General features: G+C 59.7%; 2 protein-coding genes across 4 annotated transcripts; one reads left to right on the top strand and one right to left on the bottom strand.

Annotated features, from left to right (window-relative positions):
- Positions 1 to 395: 395 nt before the first annotated feature.
- LOC122101963 (PILR alpha associated neural protein) lies at positions 396 to 5,101 on the bottom strand. Its single transcript, XM_042672475.1, has 5 exons — positions 5,021 to 5,101; positions 3,074 to 3,752; positions 2,143 to 2,224; positions 769 to 990; positions 396 to 668 (listed from the first exon to the last, which is right to left on the bottom strand). Exons 1-5 carry the CDS (start codon positions 5,099 to 5,101, stop codon positions 647 to 649), a joined length of 1,086 nt encoding a protein of 361 aa, XP_042528409.1. The 3' UTR covers positions 396 to 646.
- Positions 5,003 to 22,232, top strand: Cops7a (COP9 signalosome subunit 7A). 3 transcript variants are annotated; one of them, XM_042672471.1, is made up of 9 exons: positions 13,031 to 13,162; positions 14,048 to 14,252; positions 15,687 to 15,762; positions 16,109 to 16,197; positions 17,837 to 18,039; positions 19,083 to 19,188; positions 19,261 to 19,418; positions 19,498 to 19,549; positions 22,222 to 22,232. In XM_042672471.1, exons 2-8 carry the CDS (start codon positions 14,091 to 14,093, stop codon positions 19,535 to 19,537), a joined length of 834 nt encoding a protein of 277 aa, XP_042528405.1. In that variant the 5' UTR covers positions 13,031 to 13,162; positions 14,048 to 14,090; the 3' UTR covers positions 19,538 to 19,549; positions 22,222 to 22,232. The 3 variants fall into 3 exon arrangements, with proteins under 3 accessions (XP_042528404.1, XP_042528403.1, XP_042528405.1); XM_042672470.1 differs by lacking the exons at positions 13,031 to 13,162; positions 22,222 to 22,232 and adding an exon at positions 5,003 to 5,012 and having other exon boundaries at positions 14,083 to 14,252; positions 19,498 to 19,962; XM_042672469.1 differs by lacking the exon at positions 22,222 to 22,232 and having other exon boundaries at positions 13,025 to 13,162; positions 19,498 to 19,962.
- Positions 22,233 to 22,548: the final 316 nt, after the last annotated feature.

Genomic DNA, 22,548 nt, shown 5'->3' with positions numbered 1-22,548 from the left:
GCGCACGGGGGTGGGGGCGGGCGCGCGCACGGGGGTGGGCCGGGGTGGGGGCGGCGCGCGCGCACGGGGGTGGGCCGGGGTGGGGGCGGCGCGCGCGCACGGGGGTGGGGGCGGCAGGCGCGCGCACGGGGGTGGGCCGGCGGGCGCGCGCACGGGGGTGGGCCGGGGTGGGGGGCGGCGGGCGCGCGCACGGGGGTGGGCCGGGGTGGGGGCGGCGGGGCGCGCGCGCGAGGGTGGGCTGGGCTGCGCAGGCGCGCACGCGAGGGCAGGGCCGGGGCCGAGGTGCGCACGCGAGGGCGGGGTGGGGCCGGGCGGTGCAGGCGCGCGCACGAGGGCGGGGCCGGGGCGCGCACGCGAGGGCGGGCTGGGCTGCGCAGGCGCGCACACGCGGGCAGGGCCGGGGCCGAGGCGCGCACGCGCGTGTCCGCAGGCGCGCGCACAGCACGGGGCATGGGGGGTGCCGAGGAACAGTGAGCAGCGGCTGGCGTGCGGGCGGGCGTGTGGGCCCCGCCCCGGTCACCCCAGGCCGGGCAGCATCCGGGGCGCAGCGCCCAGGGCCGGGGGGGCCCCCATGGCTCCGCCCGTGCCCCTCAGCCGGGACCCCCGGACTCCTGCTTGGCGGCTCCCCAACACAGGAGGGGGAGCGTCACAGGTTCACCAGGGGGATCCTGAGGGGAAGAGCAAAGGGCGGTCAGGAACCCAGGGGCTGGGACAGAAGGGTGGGGGCCCGAGGGAAAGGGGGGCCCCGCCCCCCACGGCCCGGCTCACCGGTTCATCTGCAAGGCTGGAACCCCCTTGGGCTGGGGCATCCCGGGCCGGGGCCCCCCTCGGGGCTCTTCGTGGTCAGGGGTGGGGGTGGGCGAGTCCCCGAAAGCCCCCAGCACAGTGACCCCCGCGGGGGACAGGTCTGCGAGCGGCTGCTGGCTGTCCTCCGGCCGCAGGGCGCCCTGCTGCCCCGAGGGCCGGCGCCGCTTCTGGCTGCGATCCCAGCTGGGGGGCACACGGGGGGGGGGTCACACACTCACGCTGCCCCCCCAAGCCACCCCCAAAGCCCACACACCTGACAGTTCCCTGCACGAGAAACCGGTGTGACCTCCCCCCAACGTATGACCCCATGCTTGTAGAAACCTCTAGATGCTCTTCATCCTGCCTGGATGGGAGGAGGGATCTGCAGCCTGTCTTGGAGGGGTCCCCACCAAAAACCCCTCCTCCCACACTTTAGAGAGTCCCCAGGCCTGGCCCTGGTGGGGCACACCTGTGATCCTAGCTGCTCAACAGACAGAGGGCTGGGCAGGTGGCTCAATGGTAGAGGGCTCGCCTAGCATGCATGAAGCCCCAGGTTCGAATCCTCACTACCACAGACACAGAAAAGGCCAGAAGTGACGCTGTGGCTCAAGGGGTAGAGCACTAGCCTTGAGCCAAAGACAGGGAAGGAAGGAGGGAGGGACGGAAGGAAGGCAGGCAGGCAGGCAGGCAGGCTGACATCTGAGGATTGCAGTTCAAAGCCACACTAGGCAGGAAAGTGAGACTTATCTCCAAGAAACCACCAAAAAGCAGTACGTGGAGCGTAGCTCACAGGGGTAGAGCGCTAGTCTTAAGCAGAAATAAAAAACCGTGGACAGTGTCTAGGCCTTGAGCTCGAGCCTACAACTGACCCCCTCCCCCCAACAAAAATTCTCCATTCTCCTTTCCTCCCATTCTCTACAGAAGAAAACCACAATGGTTCTCACAGCCCGGCCTAAGGTCTAACCTGCAGTCAATTTCTGCCCCAGCCTTCGGCAGACTGCCACCCTCTTCCTCCTCCCCCTCATACAACTTCATTTTCCAAACATTCAGTTCCCTGCCAAGCACCAGTAGCTCATGCCTGTAATCTGAGCTACTCAGGAGGCTGAGATCGGAGGCTCTAATTTCAAGGCCAGACCAAGCAGGAGAGTCACACTTATTTCCAATTAACCCCCCCCCCCCAAAAAAAAAAGAAGTGGTCCTGTGGCTCAAATAAATAAAAGAGTGTCATCCTTGAGCAAAAGAAGCTAAGGGACAGTGGCTAGGCCTTGAATTCAAGCCCCAAGACTGGCACAGAAACAAAAACCACACCACAACTCAGGGGGGCCCCCATCCAGGGGCCGGCACCCCACAGCTTACCAGAATTTGAATATGATGCCAGTAGCCACCAGAACAATGATGATGGAGATGGTGATGGTGACATACAGCTGCGGGTCCACACCTAACGGGATGGAGACCGCGGTTAAGTTGAGCACTGTTCTGAGTCCACACAGCCCGCCCTTCCTGCTGTGTCTACCATAATGGAACTTTAACTCAGGGCCTGACCATTCTCCAGTCCCTTAGCTCCCCCACCCCACCCATAGTTGGTCCTTTACCACTTGAACCATGCCTCCAGCTTTCTGGTGTGGCTTCACTGGAAAGGAAAAGTGTGGAGGACTTTTCCTGCCTGGGCTGGCTTCGATCCACCATGCTCAAATCTCAGCTTCCTGACTAGACAGGATTCCAGGCATGAGCCACTAGTGCCCAAGACCTATTTATTCTTGAACTCAGGGCCTGGGCGCCGTCCCTGAGCTTCTTTGGCTCAAGGCTCAGCGCTCTACCCCTTGAGCCACAGCGCCACTTCCAGCTTTTTCTGTGTATGTGGTACTGAGGAATCAAACCTGGGGCTTCAAGCATGCTGGGCGAGCACTGAGCCACCTGCCCAGCCCCCCCCCATTTATATGTTATTTTTTTATTTAAGGTCTGCTAACTGTCTACTCCACCAGCTCTAACAGGTCGGTATTCTCCAAGATCACAGGAAACTGACATCTTCAGAGCTCTCTAGACCCTGGTTGAACCCAAACCCTGGCCTGGGCCATCTGTGGGCTCCCCCTGAGCCAGCCCTTCCTGCAGCATCTCTGCCTGAACCCCCCACTCTAGTTTGCCAGGCCCAGGCTGGTATTACAGCATGCATGACGTGAGCTGTCTCTAAGTGTTCACACGGCCGACCCTCACTGATAAGGCCTCTCCACCTGCAGCCAGCCCCTCCGCCCCGCCTGACCCCCCCCCCCGCCCCCGCCGGCCCCCTCACCTTCGCCACGCCCCCCAAACAGGAATGGTCTCAGGGTGGCCAGAGTCTCCCCCAGAATCAGCCCGTCTCCGTCATCCCGCATGGAGTCTGAGTTGGGGTGGGGGGTAGCCAGCCCGTGGGGGGCTACAAAACCATAGTCCAGGGGTAGAAACCCGGGGTTGACAGAGTTAGGGTCTCCCCCGTCCTCTCGAGACACCGTGGGCCCCCATACAATCGCCCAGGGGTACTGGGAAGATGGGGGCCCCTCCTCAAAGCCTGAGGGGGTGGCGGGGGGCGCCGTTCCCGGCAGGATCTGCCGCCGGGATCTGGGGGCCCGGGAGGATCGACTGGGTGGGGGTGCCCGTTCCCACACGCACACGTGTCGGGGGGCTGAGGGCCCGCCTCGGGAGCATGGCGGGCGGGCTGGGGCTGGTGGGGTTCGAGGGGAGGAGGAAGAAGAGGAGGAGGAGGAGGAGGAAGAAGAGCCCTGAGCAGGCCGTGGGAGAGGCAGCAACAGCAGAGGCCAGAGAGGGAGGAGGGGAGACAGAAGCCTACAAGAAGGGAGAGAAAGCCGGTGAGAGACCCAGGCCCCCTCGAGCCCGCGTGAGCCACAGGGCAGACTCGCAGCAGAACTTCCCAACCGCCTCCCTCCAGCTCCAGCAGCTCCTTGCAAAGACCCCGGCCTTCCTGGCCTCCCCTCCTAGGGCCCCTCAAGATGGATGGCCTAGGTAGGAAAAGCAAAGCCACCCCGACCCCACCCCCAAATGACCCCCTTGGTCACCTCCCCTCCTCCCACCACCAGCTAGGCCAAACTTACCACATTCTGCATTTCATGTCTGAGGTCTTTCTCAGCTGTGACCCAGATTTTCAACCTTTACTGGGGGTGGGGGGGGAGTGGAGAAAAGAAGTGGGGTCATCCCATACGCACCCCCAATCTTCACCCACTCTGCACCCCTTCCATCCTCCAGCCAGGACCCACCATCTCCCAGCATCCTTGTCGATTTCTTTCCCGGCCCCCCCATCTATAACTTCCTGGGGGGGGGTGCCCGCCTTCCCTCCCCGCACCCCAAGCCTCCCCCCTCCTCCTGCCCCACCGCGCCAGGCTTTTCCTGGATCTTAAATTAGAGGCAAGAACCTTGTGATTCCTGGAGCACCTACCGCCAGGGAGGGAGGGAGGGAGGGGGGGGGAGGCCGAGGGGAGGGGCCCCCCCCAAGAGTCTGCAGGGAGGGGAGGGTGGGCGGGGAGCTGCGTTTCCCAGTCAATCACCCTCGGGCCCAGGTGCTCTCCCCTCGGGGAGCCCTGGGGGGGAGGGGGAGGGCTGGCCACGTGTGGTCAGGGCTCAGGGGGCTGGATGGGGGGCAGGCTCCCCCAAATGAAGGAGGACCTGGTCTCCAATGAACCCAGTTCTGAGCCTCAGCTACTCCCCCAGCAGAGAGAGGGGGGGAGTGGGGAACCATCTTGGGGAGACAGGGAGGAGGGGCGGGGAAGGGGGGAGAAGAGGAGGGGGCAGAGGAGGGGGAGGAGGGGGGAGGAGGCGCCAGGGGGCCGGAGGGTCAGGCCGGGGTGAGGAGGCCCAGGCTGGAGGAAGGAGGCCGGAGGCTGGGGCAGGGGGGAGGCGGGGCGGGGCGGGGGGCGCGGGGCGAGGGGAGACGGGTGGGGGGGTGGGGAGGGGATCGTCCCCGTGCCCGTCCGGCCGCGGGGACGGGCGGGGAGGGGGGGGGGTGGAGAGGGGCCGCGTCCCCCCACCCCGCGGGCCTCCCCCCGCCGCGCCCCCCGCCGCGCCCCGCGCCCCCCGCCGCGCCCCGCGCCCCGCGCCCCCCGCCGCGCCCCCCGCCGCGCCCCGCCGACCTGTTGGGCGCCGCCGCCGGGGGCGGGGGAGGCGGGCCGGGCCCCGGGCGGAGGCGCGGGGCGCGCAGGGCCGAGCCGGGCCCCCTCTCCCCCCTCCCCCGGGCCGGGGCGGCGCTCACCTGCCCGCCGGGCGCGGCGGCGCGGGCGCTCGGGCTGGCGGGGGGCCGGGGGCGCGCGGCGGCGGGCGGGGCGCGGGGCATGGTCGGCGGACCGCGCAGCAGCCGGGCCGAGGGGGGCGGGCGCCCGGGGCGGCGGCGGCGGCGGCGGCGACGGCGGGAGACGCGGAGCTCGGCCCCGCTCGGCCCCGCTCGGCTCGGCCCCGCTCGGCTCGGCCCCGCTCGGCCCCGCTCGGCTCGGCTCGGCCCCGCTCGGCCCCGCTCGGCTCGGCTCGGCCCCGCTCGGCTCGGCCCCGCTCGGCCCCGCTCGGCCCCGCTCGGCTCGGCCCCGCTCGGCTCGGCCCCGCTCGGCTCGGCTCGGCTCGGCCCCGCTCGGCCCCGCTCGGCTCGGCCCCGCTCGGCCCCGCTCGGCTCGGCCCCGCTCGGCTCGGCCCCGCTCGGCTCGGCCCCGCTCGGCTCGGCTCGACTCGGCCCCGCTCGGCTCGGCCCCGCTCGGCTCGGCCCCGCTCGGCTCGGCTCGGCCCCGCTCGGCTCGGCTCGGCCCCGCTCGGCTCGGCTCGGCTCGGCTCGGCTCGGCTCGGCCCCGCTCGGCCCCGCTCGGCTCGGCTCGGCTCGGCTCGGCTCGGCCCCGCTCGGCTCGGCTCGGCTCGGCTCGGCCCCGCTCGGCTCGGCCCCGCTCGGCTCGGCTCGGCTCGGCTCGGCTCGGCTCCGCTCGGCTCGGCTCGGCCCCGCTCGGCTCGGCTCGGCCCCGCTCGGCTCGGCTCGGCTCGGCCCCGCTCGGCTCGGCCCCGCTCGGCTCGGCCCCGCTCGGCCCCGCTCGGCTCGGCCCCGCTCGGCTCGGCCCCGCTCGGCCCCGCTCGGCTCGGCCCCGCTCGGCCCCGCTCGGCTCGGCTCGGCCCCGCTCGGCTCGGCTCGGCCCCGCTCGGCTCGGCCCCGCTCGGCTCGGCTCGGCCCCGCTCGGCTCGGCCCCGCTCGGCCCCGCTCGGCTCGGCTCGGCTCGGCCCCGCTCGGCTCGGCTCGGCTCGGCTCGGCCCCGCTCGGCTCGGCTCGGCTCGGCTCGGCCCCGCTCGGCTCGGCCCCGCTCGGAGCCCGGGCCGGTCTCGGGTCAGTGGGGTGCAGGGCTGACCACCCCCCTGCCCCACGGTCCCCCGAGCAGCTGGGGGACGCTGGGCCCAGCTCCCGCCGGCCCCGGGGAGCCCGGCCGCTCGGGAGGCCGGGATCGGAGGACGCGGTTCGAAGCAGCCCGGGCAGGAAAGTCCGTGAGACTCCGATCTCCAATGGACCGGCAAAAAGCCAGAGGTGGGGGCGCGACCCAAGGGGTAGAGCGCCAGCGCCGAGCGAGAAAGCTCAGGGACCGGGCCCGAGGCCTGAGTTCAAGTCCCAGGACCTCAGACACAGACAGACAGACACACAGGCATGCATGTGTACGTACACACACATACACATATGTACACGTACACACCGACGCATGCATGCAGACACACATGCATGCATGTGTACATACACGCATGTACATATACAAACAGACACATGCATGCACACACTAGGTAGATGCATGTATGCAGACACACAGACACAGACATGCATGTGTACTACACATACACTTATACACATATAGACACAGACGCATGCATGCATACACACAAGAGGTAGACGCATGCACACACACACGGGAGGTAGATGCATGCACGCGCGCGCACACACACATACACGCACACTGAGAGGTAAACGGAAGGACAGCGAAGACCTCACTCTAACATCAACAGTACACCTTTCTCTTCCATTCTGGTCCTGCTACAACGAATTCCCTCAAAAACAACCCAAATGATCTTTAGAAACCAGTGGATCAAGCCAGGCGCTGGTGGCTCACGCCTGTAATCCTAGCTACTCAGCAGGCTGAGATCTGAGGATCGCGGTTCAAAGCCAGCCCGGGCAGGAAAGACCGTGAGACTCCTATCTCCAGTAAACCACCAGAAAACCGGAAGTGGCGCTGTAGCTCAAGTGGTAGAGCGCTCGCCTTGAGCTGAAGAGCTCAGGGACAGCGCCCAGGCCCAGAGTTCAAGCCCCACGACCGACAAAAAAAAAAAAAAAGAAACCAGTGGATCAGGTCCCAGGTGTAGTACCGGATTCCCAAACTTCTCTGGTTTCTCTATTTCTAGATTTCCACACTGCAGCCGCAGTGGCCCTGATCCCTTTCCCACAAGGAGCCAGGTGGAACCTTCCTCTGGGACTTCATATTGCTGTTCCCTCAATCCGGAACAATTTTCCCTATCATTCACCCGTCCCCTCGGGTCTCACTTAGAGCCAAAGTCTCCTTGGGAGGATTTCCCTGATCTGTCTCCCTCCCTTACATCACCCTGGCCTGAAATCAGACATGTAGAAGATGCCAAATCCTGTTTTATTGTTGTCAGTCGTGGGGCTTGAACTCTGGGCCTGCGCACCATCCCTGAGCTCTTCAGATCAAGGCTGGTGCTCTACCACTTGAGCCACAGCGCCACTTCCGGTTTTCTGGTGGTTCACTGGAGATGAGAGTCTCCCAGACTTTCCTGCCAGGGCTGGCTTTGAACCATGAGCCTCAGATCTCAGCCTCCTGAGTAGCTGGGATGACAGGCGGGAGCCACAGGTACACAGTGGCTGTTTTCTTTTATTCTTCCTGACCTCTAAATGCTCTAGCCTCTTAGGACCTAGCCCTTCTCATCCATCATCCATGTTTCAAAGTTCTGTTCAGTGATCTCATCCGATCTCAGGATTTCAATGTTATGGAAATGTCAGTGAGCCCTAAATTGATATCCAGAGGGCTTGAGTCACCCATCCGACTGCATGCACTGCACGTGAGCAAAGGTAACACGTTAGAAGTAGACATTATGAATGCCTCCAGCATAATCGATTGCTCTCCTGGTGTTTCCCATCCTGGCCACCATAACACCTGGTTATTCAGACTAAAAACCCTTAACTGGACCCTGGCAGCTCCCGCCTGTCATCCCAGCTACTCAGGAAGCTGAGATCTGAGGTCAAGAGTTTGAAACCCAGCCCAGGCAGGAGAGGTTTTAAGATTTATTTCCAGTGAACCACCAAAAAGCCAGAGTGGAGGTATGGCTCAAGTTGGTAGAGCGCTAGCCTTGAGCACAAAAACCTCAAGGAAGCACCCAGGCCCTGAGTTCAAGCCCACAAACAATAATCAACTTATATTGTTTTTGGAGACTCATTTTGTAGACTCAGTTTACCTTTGTTTATGATCTGCTTCTCTACCCTGAAGAGCAGACAGTCGCGTTTGTCTTGCTTACCCTGGATCCTAACTCCTACCCCAGTGCCTTTGCATATGTCAGCCGCTCCAGAGTCATGACATTCGTGGCTTAGTGAATTTGGTGGGAGACTCCTGCCTACTCTGAACTCTTCGTTCTCTTTGGCTTGTCCCTTTGCCTTTCCTCTCTGTCTCTTCCCAGTGCTGAAAGCCTCAAGCGGAGTCTCTATTCCCAGATTCTCCCCCCTAATACTGCAGCTGCTCTGTCATTAGCCTGGCACCCGAGCGACCAAGTAACTCATGACTCAGTGGAAATCCTCCTCACCAGCTGTCAGCACCATGATTCATTTGTCCTTCCCTCCTTCCTTCCTTCCTTCCTTCCTTCCTTCCTTCCTTCCTTCCTTCCCTCCTTCTTTCCTTTTCTTCCTTCCCTTTCTTCTTTCCTCTCATTATCTGCAAAGAACTGATGGATGATTGAGAGAACCAGAACAAAGCCACCTGTGTCCTCTTTGGACTGTGTAGCCAGTACTGGGGCTTGAGCTAAGTACCTGGGTACTGTCCCTAATATTTTTTCACTCAAGGTTGGCACTCTACTACTTGAGCCACAGCTCCACGTCAGGCTCTCTGGTGGATCATGGGAGATAAGAGTTTTATGGGCTTTCCTGTCTAGGCTGGCATTTGACCTGGGGTCTTCCTATCTCTGCCTCGTGAGTAGCTGGGATTACAGGTGTGAGCTACCACCACCTGACATTCCCTGTTGTCTTTGTAGAACTTATTGTAGCATAAAGGAGAAGTTGAGCTGACAGCAGAAGAGGCCCAGAGTAGAGGTCATTGATAGAGCCCATGCTGAGCATGCTCAAGGCCTTAGCTTTCAGTCCTAACAAGGCCATTTGTGTGTGCATGTGCGTGCACGCGTGCATGCGCACACGCATGCCAGTACTAGGGCTTGAACTCAGGGCCTTATACTCTTGCTTGGCTTGTTCTGTTCAAAGCCAACACTCTACGACTTGAATCACAGCTCCACTTCGAGCTTTTTAATTAGAGATCAGAGTCTCAGGAACTTTTGTACCTGGCTAGCTTTAAATCATGATCCTCAGATCACAGCCCCCTGAGTGGCCACTGGGTGCCACCAGAACCCTGTATATCTTTCTGGTTTCATTGCTGTCTCTTCACAAAGCACTTCCTGTTACTTAGGTTAATTTCGCGTATATGTATACACATAAAAACTTCATTGTCATAAAACACATAACATACAATTTACCCTCAACTAATTAGTGTATAGTTGAGTACTATTAAATACAGATGGAATATTCTACAAAATGACCTCCATTCATTCCCAGAACGCTTTATTTTTGCCAATCCTGGGGCTTGAACTCAGGACCCTATCCTGATCTTCTTTTGCTCAAGGGTAGTGCTCTACCACTTGAGCCACAGCACCACTTCTGGCTTTTTCTGTGGATGTGGTACTAAGCAATCGAACCTGGGGCCTCATGCATGCTAGGCAAGCGCTGTACCACTGAGCCTCATTCCCAGCCCCCAGATACTTTTTTTTTTTTTGGGTCCGGTTGTGGGGCCTGAATTCTGGGCCCGGGTGCTGCCCCTCAGCTCTTCAGCTCAAGGCTAGCGCTCTACCACTTGAGCCACAGCGCCACTTCCGGCTTTTTTCTTTTTGCTTATGTGGTGCTGAGGAATCGAACCCAGGGCCTCATGCGTGCAAGGCAAGCGCTCTACCACTGAGCCACCTTCCCAGCCCTGGATATTTTTTTTTAATGTTGAGACTTCTTGTTATGGATGTGAGATAGCTTTCCTTTGATTTAAAGCCTCCTAAATAGCTTTCAATGAAATATAATATTTTTTGCATACAGATAAAGTACACATTCTGTCTTATTGGCTCCTAGATATTCTTTTGATTTTTCTGTTATAGTTAACATTACTTTCTCAAGACTGAAGTTTCAGAAGTGCTTTTTGCTGATCTATAGGAATGCGGTTGATTTGCAATATTAGTTGTAGTAGAGCAAACAATTTTGATACAGTCTTGCTTCTGTGCAATAATTTTTTTCTATAGACATTCGGAATTTTCTCCCAATCACCTCATCAGCAACAAGATAGAAGAAGTTTCCTTTCTCTGTTCCAGTGCTAAGCTTTTAATTTCCCTTTCTGTGCTGGCAGGACTTTTATTGCAATGTTCAAAGGAAGAAGTGACGAGCCGTTCTGTTCTTGCTTTTGAAAGAAACACTTCTAATATTTTGTTTCTCGGAACGGTGGTTGCAGTGTGAAGCCGTGAGGTTTCAACCTCCAGCGCCACAAAGATGAAAAACACCCAGAAAAATAAGTGAACAAATGGTGTTTGCTACAGTGTCTTTCGTTTTCTTTTCCATTTATTTATTCTTTTATTCTTTTAGTTGGATGTGGAGCTTGAACTCAGGGCCTGGACACTGTCCCTGAGCTTTTCTTGCTCAAGGCTGGTGCTCTACCACTTGAGCCACAGCACCATTTCTGGTTTTCTGATGGTTCATTGGAATAAGAGTCTCATGGACTTTTCCTAACCCGGTTGGATTCAAACTGTGATCCTCAGATCTCAGCCTTCTCAGTATCTAGGATTACACACAAGAGCCACCAGTGACAGGTTCTTTTCTTTTCCCTTCCCTCCCTCTACTCCCTCCCTCCCTCCCTCCCTCTCTCCCTCCTTTCCGTCCTCCCTTCCTTCCTCTCCCCTTCTCTTTTTGGTCAGTCATAGGGCTTGATCTTCTTTTGCTCAAGGCTAGCGCTCTACCACTTGAGCCACAGCGACACTTCCAGCTTTTCTGTGTGTGTGGTACTGAGGAATCGAACCTAGGGCTTCATGCATGCTAGGCGAGCACTCTACCACTGAGCCACCTTCCCAGCCCCTTTCCTTGATTTTGTGCCAGTACTGAACTTGAACTCAGGCTATAGGCACTATCCTTTAGCTTTTTCACTCAAGGCTGGTGCTTTGCCACTTGAGCCACAGCTCTACTTCCAGCTTTTTATTGCTTTAATGGAGATAAGAGTCTCACAGACTTGGCCAGTTGCTGGTAGCTTCTACCTATAATCCCAGCCAGAAGGGAGGCTGAGAAGTGAGGATCATAGTTCAAAGCCAGCCTGAGCAAGAAATTTTGTGAGGCTGGGAAGGTGGCTCAGTGGCAGAGCGCTTGCCTTGCATGCCTGAGGCCCTGGGTTCAATTTCTCAGTGCCACATAAGCAAAAAGAAAAAAAAAAAAGAACTTTCATGGGACTCTGATTGCTCATGAACCACTAAAAAGGCTGGAAATGGCTCAGGTGGTAGAGCACTAGCATTGAACAAGGAAGACTCAAGGACAGCACCCAGCCCTCAATTCAAACCCAGAATTGGTGCATGCGAACACACACACACACACACACACACACACACACACACACACACACGGGATGAGTCTCACAGACTTTCCTGTCCAGGCTAGCTTTGAACCACAGTCCTCAGATCTCAGCCTACTGAGTAACTGGCACCCAGCTTGAGACAGATATTTATTGGAATGGTAGAACATTCGCCCAACATATACCAGCCCATCACCCAAGTCACAAACAATTAGGTGAGAGCTGGGTGCAGTGTCTCAACCTGTAATCCTAACTACTTGTCACTCAGGTAACACAGGTTGGGAGAATCATAGTTCAAAGCTAGCCTGGGGTAAAAGTTAGTGAGAACTCCAGCCTAACTAAGAAAAGCATTTACCTGTGGCATTTACCTGTCATCCCAGCTAACTGGAACGATGAAATAGGGAAATTGTGATACAAGCCAGTCGAACATGAGAACTTAAACAATGACTAAAGGTCTGGGAGGGTGGCTCAGTGGTAGAGCGCTTGCCTCGCATGCATGGAGCCCTGGGTTCGATTCCTCAGCACCACAGACACAGAAAAAGCCAGAAATGGCACCGTGGCTCAAGTGGCAGAGTGCTAGCCTTGAGCCAAAGCAGCTCAGGGACAGCGCCCAGGCCTGGAGTTCAAGACCCCTGATGGGCAAAATAAAAAGACTCAGGCAAAAAATGGTAGGAAGAGCCAGGCGCCGGTGGCTCCCGCCTGTCATCCCAGCTCCTCAGGAGGCTGAGATCTGACGATCGTGGTTCAAAACCAGCCTGGGCAGGAAAGTCCATGAGACTCTGATCTCCAATAAAGCACTCAGAAAACCGGAAGTGGCGCTGTGGCTCAAGGGGTAGAGCGCCCGCCTTGAGCTGAAGAGCTGAGGGACAGCGCCCAGGCCCAGAGTTCACAACACACGACCAAATACATAAGTAAATGCCGCAGGGATCTTCCTCAAGGGATAGAACACGCGCCTATCGTGCTCAGGACCCTACAGAATACATGTTTAAATGTCGCACCTGTGGATTCTAAGGTACACACGTGCACAGTTAGACACGCGAGTGTGTGCACAGACACGCGTGTGCATGTGTATCTAATGCAATACGCCGAGCCCTGAGTTCAAGCCGCGTGCACGCACACGTGTCCACGCAAGGTGTGTGTGTGCACCTGCGTGTGTAGATGGGTGTGCATCCAGCCCCGGGCGCCCAGTCCACCGTGTGTCTCCTGGATCAATAAAGTTTTATTGTCACGAAGCCGGGAGCAAAGAAAAGCGCCTGTCAGTTCCTCCCCAACAGCCAATCACAAGCCGGGGAAAGCCTATGTCCCGCCTCCCGGGGGGGGGGGGCCCGCAGTCGGCGGAAGTGACGTCCCTCCCACCCGGAACGTGCTTCCGGAAAGCGGTCGGCGGCCATAGAGGTCGGCGGCTAGAGCGTCCGGGCGGGCCGGCGGCAGGAAAGGCTCCGGACGGCCGCCGGAGGTGACGGAGCGGCGGCCGCGCCCCGGGAGCTGGAGGAGCAGCTCGGCGGGTGGCGTTCCGGAGCGTCCGGTCCGGGGTGCGAGCGGGGCCCGGCGGCGCGGCCCCGGGGCGGGCGCTTTAAGCGAGGGGGTGGGGCCGGCGGGCGGACGGCGTCCCGGCGGGGTCACGTGGGCGGCGCGCGCGCCGCCGGCGCGAAGGGTGGGCGGGGCGTGCCGCCGGCGCGATGGGGGCGGGGCGTGCCGCCGGCGCGAGGGGGCGGGGGCGCGAGGGGTGGGCGGGGCGTGCCGCCGGCGCGAGGGGTGGGCGGGGCGTGCCGCCGGCGCGACGGGGGCGGGGCGCGAGGGGTGGGCGGGGCGTGCCGCCGGCGCGACGGGGGCGGGGCGCGAGGGGTGGGCGGGGCGTGCCGCCGGCGCGACGGGGGCGGGGCGCGAGGGGTGGGCGGGGCGTGCCGCCGGCGTGGTGGGGGCGGGGCGCGAGGGGTGGGCGGGGCGTGCCGCCGGCGGGGGCGGGGCGTGCCGCCGGCGCGGTCGGGGGGCTCAGCATGGGGACGGGTTCCTGGTCCAGGCCCAGCTGGGGGGGGGCCCGGCAGCCGCGCAGGGCCCGAGTACAGATGGGGGGGGTCCCCACACCTGTTTGTAGAAGCTTCCATCCCATGCCCCCCTGCCGGAGGGACTTGGTTGGTACCTTGTTCGGTTTGGGGTGCCAGTCCTGGGACTGGAACTCGGGGACCTGGGGCCTCCTCACTGCGCCTGTGCCCCTGGGACCAGACTCCACAGCCTCAGCCCCGCTGGGGCCGGCCTCGAACCGCGATCCTCGGGGGCGCCAGCCTCCCGAACGAACGAGGACTCCCGGCGTGAGCCACCCAGCCCGGGCTGCGCTTCCCTGCCTCCCCGGGCCGCCCCGGCTGCGCGTCCCCGCGGGGGCTCGGACCCCGCCAGCTGCGCATCCTCTTCCCCTTCAGCTCCCGCCAGCTGACGCCAGGGCCCGCCCCCGCCCGCGCAGCCATGAGTGCCGAGGTGAAGGTGACGGGCCAGAACCAGGAGCAGTTCCTCCTCCTGGCCAAGTCGGCCAAGGGGGCCGCGCTGGCCGCGCTCATCCACCAGGTGCTGGAGGCGCCCGGCGTCTACGTGTTCGGCGAGCTGCTGGACATGCCCAATGTCAGAGAGGTGGGTGGTGGCCCCTGGTTAGGACCCCCTCTCCCCCCTCCACACACACACTGGGGACAAAAAGTTTCCATTTGAGACTAGGAGGGACGGGCAGGGCCCATCTTCCATCCGGGTATCTATTCCATTCTGTTAAGAAGTTTCCTTTCCCTTGGGAGATGGGAGATCTGGAAAACCTAGTGTTCTTTTTCTGTGTGTGTGTGTGTGTGTGTGTGTGTGGGTGCGTGTATGTACACGCACCAGTCCTAGGGCTTGAACTCCGGGCCTGGGCGCTGTCCCTTAGCTCTTCAGCTCAAGGCTGGCGCTCTACCACTTGAGCCACAGCGCCACTTCTGGCTTTTTCTGCTTATGGGGTGCTGAGGAATCGAACCCAGGTCCTCATGCATGCAAGGCGAGCGCTCTACCACTGAGCCACCTGCCCAGCTCAAGGCTAGTCTTACCCATTTGAACCCCAGCTTCACTTCCAGCTTCCAATATTTTCCTGTCATGGCTGGCTTTGAACCGTGGTGCTCAGGTTTGGTACTCGGGTCTGCTGAGTAGTTAGGATTATAGGCATGGACCACTGACCACCCCCTCTCTCCCCTCTAGCCCCCAAAGCTTGGTTTTCCTTTTTAAGCAAGATAACATGCAAAATAGGAGCTTTTCAGCTTACAGTCTGTGCTCTACCACTTGATCCACACCCAGCTACTCACTTGATCTATTTTGCTGTTTTATTGGAGGTAAGGGTCTTGGATTTGTCTGTCCAGGCTGCTTCAACCCCAGTCCTCAGACCTCATTTTCTCTTTTTTTTTTTTTTTGGTCATGGGGCTTGAACTCAGGGCCTGCGCACTGTCCCTGAGCTCTTCAGCTCAAGGTGAGCGCTCTACTACTTGAGCCTCAGCACCATTTCTGTTTTCTGGTGGTTCCTTGGAGATCAGAGTCTCAGGGACTTTCCTGCCTGGGTTGGCTTTGAACCTCAATCCTCAGATCTCAGTCTCCTGAGTAGCTAGTGACAGGCGTGAGCCACCAGGCCCAGCTTACCTCATTCTCTCGGGTCCCTGGAATTACCAGGGGTGAGTCACTGGGACTCGCTTCCATTCTCTGGAGTAGGGCTAATTCGCATCATCAAAGGAGCAAAAGACGCCCTTTCTGGGTGTTGTGTGTAGGTGTGTGCGTGCATGCATGTTCTGGTACTGGGGCTTGAACTGAGGATCGGGGTGCAGCCCCTCGCTAGCAGCCCTTTCTGAATGGGTGCCTGGTTAGCTTCGAGGTGGACATGATGTCGCTTGTGAAGAGAGTAATCAGAGGGGTAAGAAGTCGCCTCCTGGTGAAGCGCGGTCGCACGGGCTGGGAAGGATGGGACCAGAAGGATCAGAAGAGGGGTGGGAGAGTGGGAGGCTGGCCTGACCGCCCTTCCTCTCACCCCCCCCCCTTCCTGACCCCCCCCCCCCCTTGCAGCTGGCTGAAAGCGAGTTTGCGTCCACTTTCCGTCTGCTGACGGTGTTTGCTTATGGGACTTACGCTGACTACCTAGGTAATCGGGGGCTGGAGGTTGGGAGCAATGGAGGCAGGAAAGGAAGGGGGGATTCTGGAGAGACTTGACAGTGCTGGTGTGCCCCGCAGCGTCAGGGCCAAGACCCCAATACAGGGGGAGATCAGTGCAGCGGGCTGGGAAGGGGCTCAGTGGTCCAGCGCTGGCCTTCCACACGCGAGGCCCTGGGTTCGATTCCTCAGCACCCCATAAGCAGGAAAAGCCGGACGTGGCGCCGTGGCTCAAGTGGTAGAGCGCCAGCCTTGCGTGCAAGGGCTCAGGGAAGGAGGAGCGCCCTCAGAACTGAGCCCCGCACCCCCCCCCCCCCCGGCCTTGCTCTGTCCCCCAGCGGAAGCCAGGAGCCTCCCCCCGCTCACCGAGGCCCAGAAGAACAAGCTGCGGCACCTGTCTGTGGTCACCCTGGCCGCCAAAGTCAAGGTGAGCCGACCCCCATGCCCCGCCCCCCTCGCCTAGTTCAAAGCCAATGAGGCTCAAGAGCACCCAGTTGTCCCGCCCCCTCTTCCGCCGTGATTGGTGTCTCACCTCCGCCTTGACAGCCATTTAGGCGCAACGTGGCTTTGTCTTCTAGTCTCTGGTGTTTTGATTGCCTGGGGCTTGAACTCAAGGTGAGCATTCTACTGCTCGAGCCCCAGCTCCACTCCTGGCTTTTTATTGAGGGGTAGTTTAGTGGCAGTCAGAGTCTCACAGATTTTCCTGCCCTGGCTGGCTTTGAACTGCGATCTTCTGATCTACGTCCCCTGAGTGGCGGGGATGGCAGGCGGGAGCCTGCTGGCGCGTGTCTGGGCTCAGTCTTGTGTCAGATACCATTGCTCCACATCTGCTACTTCTCTGTGACACTCTCGTCGATTCTACCACAACCAGGCCCCTGCATCTTTGTGTTCTGTTGGTCTGGGGGCTTGAACCTGAATACAAGCTGTCCCTGAGCTTTTTCTGCTCAGGATTGATTGGTGGCTGGTCTAGCACTTGAGCCACAGCTCCACTTGCTGCTGGTTAATGGGAGATGAGTCTCCTAGGTGTGGCCGCTTGAACGTCGGCTTCAGATCTCAGCCTTCTGGGTAGCTAGGATGACAGTCGCGAGCCACTGGCTGGGGCCAGGCCCTGCCTGTGAGTGACCGGCTCAGAAGGGAGTCGTAAGTGGCCAATAGTGACTCTGCTCCAGCCCAGGCCACGCCCACCGCCATGCACTCTGGGATCTTCTTGCCCGCCCCTCCCTTTAAGGGCTCGTGTGTGTGTGTGTGTGTGTGTGTGTGTGTGTGTGTGTGTGTGTGTGTGTGTGTGTGTGTGTGTGTGTGTGTGTGTGTGTGTGTGTGTGTGTGTGTGTGTGTGTGTGTGTTTTCCAGTCCTGGGGCTTGAACTTGAGCTTCTTTTGCTCTACCACTTGAGCCACAGCACCACTTCCAGCTTTTTTTGTGTATGTGGTAGTGAGGAGTTGAACCCAGGGCTTCGTGCATGCTAGCCACTGAGCCACCTTCCCAGCCCCGAGTCTTAGGTTCTAAGATCATCTTTCTGTGCGCTGGGCTCCAGGTGGCACTGGCCTATCATCCTAGCTGAGGATCCTAGGATCCTGAGATCTGAGATCTGAGGATCGCTGTTCAAAGCCAGCCCAGGCAGGAAAGTCTGTGAGACTCTTAATTTCCAATGAACCACTTAAAACCAGAAGTGGTGCTGTGGCTCAAATGGTAGAGCGCCAACCTTGAACAGAAGCGCTCAGAGACAGCCCAGGCCCTGAGTTCAAGCCCCACAACAAAACAACCACAACAAAATCCTCTTTTTCATGTCTGGTGCAGTGGCTCCCTCCTTTAATCCCAGTTACTCAGGAGGCTGAGATCTGAAGATCATGGTTCAAAGCCAGCCCGGGCAGGAGAGCCGGTGAGACTCTCTCATCTTGACAAACAAGAAGGAAGGCTGGGAGGGGCCCCCTGGCCCATATGGCCAGGCTCTCGCTGTTGTATTTGAATTGAGGCCGCGCTCTGGTTGTCCTGGACGATGCTGGGGAGCGGAGCGGAGCGCCTCACCCCCTCCCCCCTGTCCCCCCCCCCCCCCCCCCCCCCCGCAGTGCATCCCCTACGCCGTGCTGCTGGAAGCCCTGGCGCTGCGCAACGTGCGGCAGCTGGAGGACCTGGTGATCGAGGCCGTGTACGCCGACGTGCTCCGAGGGTCCCTGGACCAGCGCAACCAGCGGCTGGAGGTGGACTACAGCATCGGCCGCGACATCCAGCGCCAGGACCTCAGCGCCATCGCGCGCACCCTGCAGGAGTGGTGAGTGTGCATGCGTGCTTGGCCGGCCGGCCTGCCTGCGCGCGCCTACTGCGGCTTGAGCCCAAGGCCCAGCTCTTGAGCCACAGGCTGGTGGTTCACTGGAGATGAGTCTCCCAGACTTTTTGCCTGCACAAGCTGGCCTCCAACCATGATCCTCACCTCTTAGCCTCCTCCACTACCGCTGAAAGCCACACCAGGGATCTTCCAGGCCAGGAGGCAGGGGTGGGGCTAAAGGAAGACCTTCTGCCCCAGGGCTCTGAGCCAGCATCCGTCAGGCCCCGGCGAGGTCTGTGGAGTTGGTGCTGCCTTGTTATGCCAAAGACTTGAACTAGGCCTGGAGCTGGCTAGGCAAGGGCTCGCTTCTAGCCCTCCATTTCAGGCTCAGCGTGATCTTTTTCCCCCTGCAGCTGGGATTATGGTAGGCATCCATGCCTCGCTGGCTGGTTGAGATGGGGTTTCAGTGACACTTGTCTGTCCAGATTGAGCCCATGTGATCTCCAAATTCTCACGCAGCTGGTATTACAGGCGTGAACAGCCATGCCCAGGCCACAGAAGGGGCCTTTTTTTTTTGGTCCTGGGACTTGAACTCAGGGCCTGGGCACTGTCCCTGCGCTCTTCAGCTCAAGGCTGGCGCTCTACCCTTGAGCCACAGCACCACTTTCGGTTTTCTGGTGGTTCCTTGGAGATCAGAGTCTCACAGACGTTCCTGCCCAGGCTGGCTTTGAACCGAGATCCTCGGATCGCAGCCTCCTGAGTCGCTGGGATGACAGGCGGGAGCCAGGGGAATCTTCGGTGAGATGTTGGCCACCTGTCAGAGGTTGGATTTCGTGCCTTGGCCTGGAGTCCAGCGCGGCTCTTCCTCCTTTCCATTTTCCTTCCTCAAACGCTTTAACTCTTCCCGGTCTCTGCGCCTCTGCTCCTGAGCGCCGGGATTACAGGCCTGCGCTGCGCGCCTGGCACTGCTGTGTTTGCAGCACGGTGGGCCGGGCCCCTGGCTGCGGAGTGGGTGGCAGGGGCTGGCCTGTGACGCCGCCGTCCCGCAGGTGCGTGGGCTGCGAGGTGGTGCTGTCGGGCATCGAGGAGCAGGTGAGCCGCGCCAACCAGCACAAGGAGCAGCAGCTGGGCCTGAAGCAGCAGATCGAGAGCGAGGTGAGCGGGGCGGGCCCCGCCTGTGCCCGGGTCGGCCGGGGACCCGCCTGGTGAGCACCCCGTGTCTCCTAGGTGGCCAACCTCAAAAAAACCATCAAAGTGACCACGGCGGCGGCGGCGGCGGCGGCGGCCACGACCCAGGACCCCGAGCAGCACCTGGCCGAGCTGCGCGAGCCCGCGCCCGGCGGCAGCCAGCGCCAGCCCAGCAAGAAGGCGTCCAAGGGCAAGGGGTGAGCCGGGGCGGCCGCGGGGCGGGCGGGGGGGGCCGCGCGAGGGCGCCTGGCATCCCGGCTCTCTCCCCCTCGCCAGGCTCCGGGGCAGCGCCAAGATCTGGTCCAAGTCCAACTGAGCCCGCCGCGCGGTCCGTGGGATCCTGGGCCTCCGCCGCCTCCACCCAGCGCTCTCTCTCCCCGATCCCCCCCCCCACAGCCGGGGAGCGGTTCTGGAGGCGCCCCGGTGCCCCCCATTCTTGATCCCCCTTGATTCGCACCCGGGGATTTGTGGGGCCCAGTGTGGGGGCCCCCAGAGCCTGCAGCACACTACACGGTGTCCTGTCCCCCGCCCTCGGGTCCTGGGCGAAACTCCGCTGCTTCACACATCCCAGAGCCCAAGCCAGGACAGCGATCCCGCCGATGCTCGCCGAGGCCTGCGGGAGCACTGATCGCTCTCCTTTCTTGTGTGAGTTTGTGGGGAAGGGGAGGGGCTAGAGACTGTACAAAGGAATCTATGCATATAGCTCTATAACGCGACACAGAAATAAAGCTGTGAGAGTTGGCCCTCGTGTGCCTGGCACTGGCTTCCCACACCAAAGAGGAACGCGTGTTTTCAGCCTTCGATCCTGGGCTGTGTCTCAGCCCTCGAGGAAGAGGTGTTTGGCACCAGCACCGGCCTGCCCTCTGCCCTCTGCCCTCTGCCCCCTGCCCCCTGCCCTCCCCCCTCCCACCTCAGACAATCCTTAGGACGGGTTGGCAGTGAACTTGATGTCATTTCTTTGTACTAAAATTCCACACTGCCCAGCACCAGTGGCTCCCGCCTGTCATCCCAGCGACTCAGGAGGCTGAGATCTGAGGAGCCCGGTTCAAAGCCAGCCCGGGCAGGAAAGTCTGTGGGACTCTGATCTCCAAGGAACCACCAGAAAAACGGAAGTGGCGCTGTGGCTCAAGGGGTAGAGCACCAGCCTTGAGCACAAGAGCTGAGGGACAGGGCCCAGGCCCTGAGTTCAAGCCCCGCCACCAACCAAAAAAAAAAAAATTTCACATTGGGCTGGGCGCCAGTGGCTCACACCTGTCATCCTTGCTACTTGTGGTTCAAAGCCAGCCTGGGTGGGAAAGTTTGGGAGACTCTTCTTTTTGCCTGTGTAGGCGCTGTCCTGCAGCTCGTCAGCTCAAGGCAGGCGCTCTACCACTTGAGCCACAGCGCCACTTCCAGCTTTTTCTGCTTTTGTGGTGCTGAGGAACCGAACCCAGGGCCTCATGCATGCAAGGCAAGCGCTCTACCACTGAGCCACCTGCCCAATCCAGTTTGAGAGACTCTTAGCTACGATTAAGCATCAAAAACCCAGGAGTGGGGCTGTGGCTTAAGCGATAGCTAGTCTTGAACAAAAAAATGGACAGTGCCCAGGCCCTGAGTTCAAGCCCCAGGACAGACACCACACACACACACACACACACACACACACACTGAGTTTTCCCAGAGTTTGTACAGGGGGTGGTGGATCATCTGTGATGGGCTTTGTCTTCTGAAGACCCAGTGGGCCTGCTCCTCAGAGCCACCCTCCAGCGCTTCTGCTATTCTCTGCTGGGAGACTGAAGGGAGCTGACTTCACATTCATGAGAGGCAGGGGCTGGAGGCATGGCTCAGGTGGTAAAGTACCTACTTAACAAATGTGAGGCCCTGAGTTCAATTCCTCATACCACACACACACACAATCAGCTGGGTACCAGTGGCTCATGCTTATTCACACTTGTAATCCTAGCTACTCAGGAGGCTGAGATCTGAGGATTGCAATTCAAAGCCAGCCCAGGCAGAAAAGTCCATGAGACTCATTTCCAATGAACCACCAGAAAACCGGAAGGGGCGCTGTAGCTCAGGTGGTAGAGCACTACCCTGGAGCAAAAGAAGCTCAGGACAGCACCCAGGTCCTGAGTTCAAGTCCTAGTGTTGGCACAAAAAAAATCACAAAGTGTTTGCACTTGGCTATGTGTGTAATCCCTAGCAACACACACACAAATTAAATGCATCCTGTGCGATTGTTTTTGAGTAGCAGGGATTACAGATGTGAGCCACTGGTGTCTGCCTGGATTACATTTTCTGATACTGAAGTTCACATTTTTTTTTCTTTTGGGCCAGTCCTGAGGCTTGAACTCAGGGCCCTTGAGCTTTTTCTCTACTTGAGCCACAGCTTTACTTCTGGCTATTTCAAGTGACTAACAGAAGAGTCTCACGGCCTTTCCTGCCAGGGCTGGCTTCCAACCTCAATCCTCAGACCTCAGCCTCCTGAGGCCCTGGATGACAGGTGCCCGGCCCATTCTTGTTTTTTGTGGCTGCTTTTTCTAAAGTTAATTTCTGATAGAAGCTAATCATAAGTAGGGTGCTCACTGTAGCCGCTCGCCACCACGCTGAGATCACACCACCGTGGACCTCTTTTGAAGTGAACAGGGAAGGGCACCGAGAGGTCGCATGACTCACCAGGGCCACACAGCTTACAGGACATAGGATGGCCAGGAAGTGGTTGGGTCCACCCAGGGACAGCCAAGTGTGAAGGCTGTCTGTCCATATTAACCGCTATGTATGAAATCTCCAAGTGACACTTGTCAGAATCAAATAGTTCCCTAGTCAGCACTGGTGGCTCATGCCTGCAATCCCGGCCGAGATCTGAAGATCTGGGTTCAAAGGCAGCTCAAGGCAGCAAAGTCAATGAGCTTTTCAAGTCCCGTGAATGATCAGAAAAAGCCACATGTGGCGCTGTGGTTCAAGTGGTAGAGGGCTAGTATTGAGCAAAAGCAGGGACAGCGACCAGGCCCTGAGTTCAAGCCCCAGGACGGGCACATAAAATTAGTGAGGTTTGTTGCACTTGCCTGGTATGTGTGCAATTCTGGGCAACCACACCCACAGGTGCTGTGCGATTGAGTGATAGAATATGCTGGAAAGGCAGTGGAGCGAGCAGACCTTAGGTTAGGGGTAGAAGTGTGTGCGTGAGTATGGAAAGGCAGTGGGAGCAGCTCTGGGGTTGTAAGTTTCCTGCCTGATTGGAGTTAAGTCTCTCAGTTCGTCCAGCCCAGGCTGGCTTTGAACCAGGATTCTCAGGGCTCAGCCTCCTGTGTGGCTAGGGTAGAAGGCCCGAGCTCGGCATCTGCTGTC

The sequence above is a fragment of the Dipodomys spectabilis genome, unplaced genomic scaffold, assembly GCF_019054845.1.
Source record: "Dipodomys spectabilis isolate Male_0828 unplaced genomic scaffold, ASM1905484v1 ptg000713l, whole genome shotgun sequence".
Classification (NCBI taxonomy): domain Eukaryota; kingdom Metazoa; phylum Chordata; class Mammalia; order Rodentia; family Heteromyidae; genus Dipodomys; species Dipodomys spectabilis.
This window is presented reverse-complemented; position numbering and strand designations above follow the sequence as displayed.

What these genes read in the sequence shown, in the direction of transcription:
- Cops7a (XM_042672471.1), top strand. Translation starts at nt 14,091, where the DNA reads ATGAGTGCCGAGGTGAAGGTGACGGGCCAGAACCAGGAGCAGTTCCTC. An exon ending in GACTTACGCTGACTACCTAG is followed by an intron (nt 15,763 to 16,108) that starts GTAATCGGGGGC and finishes TCTGTCCCCCAG; the next exon opens with CGGAAGCCAGGAGCCTCCCC. An exon ending in CCCTGGCCGCCAAAGTCAAG is followed by an intron (nt 16,198 to 17,836) that starts GTGAGCCGACCC and finishes CCCCCCCCGCAG; the next exon opens with TGCATCCCCTACGCCGTGCT.
- LOC122101963 (XM_042672475.1), bottom strand. Translation starts at nt 5,101, where the DNA reads ATGCCCCGCGCCCCGCCCGCCGCCGCGCGCCCCCGGCCCCCCGCCAGC. An exon ending in GTTTGGGGGGCGTGGCGAAG is followed by an intron (nt 2,225 to 3,073) that starts GTGAGGGGGCCG and finishes CCATCCCGTTAG; the next exon opens with GTGTGGACCCGCAGCTGTAT. An exon ending in GGCATCATATTCAAATTCTG is followed by an intron (nt 991 to 2,142) that starts GTAAGCTGTGGG and finishes TGTGCCCCCCAG; the next exon opens with CTGGGATCGCAGCCAGAAGC.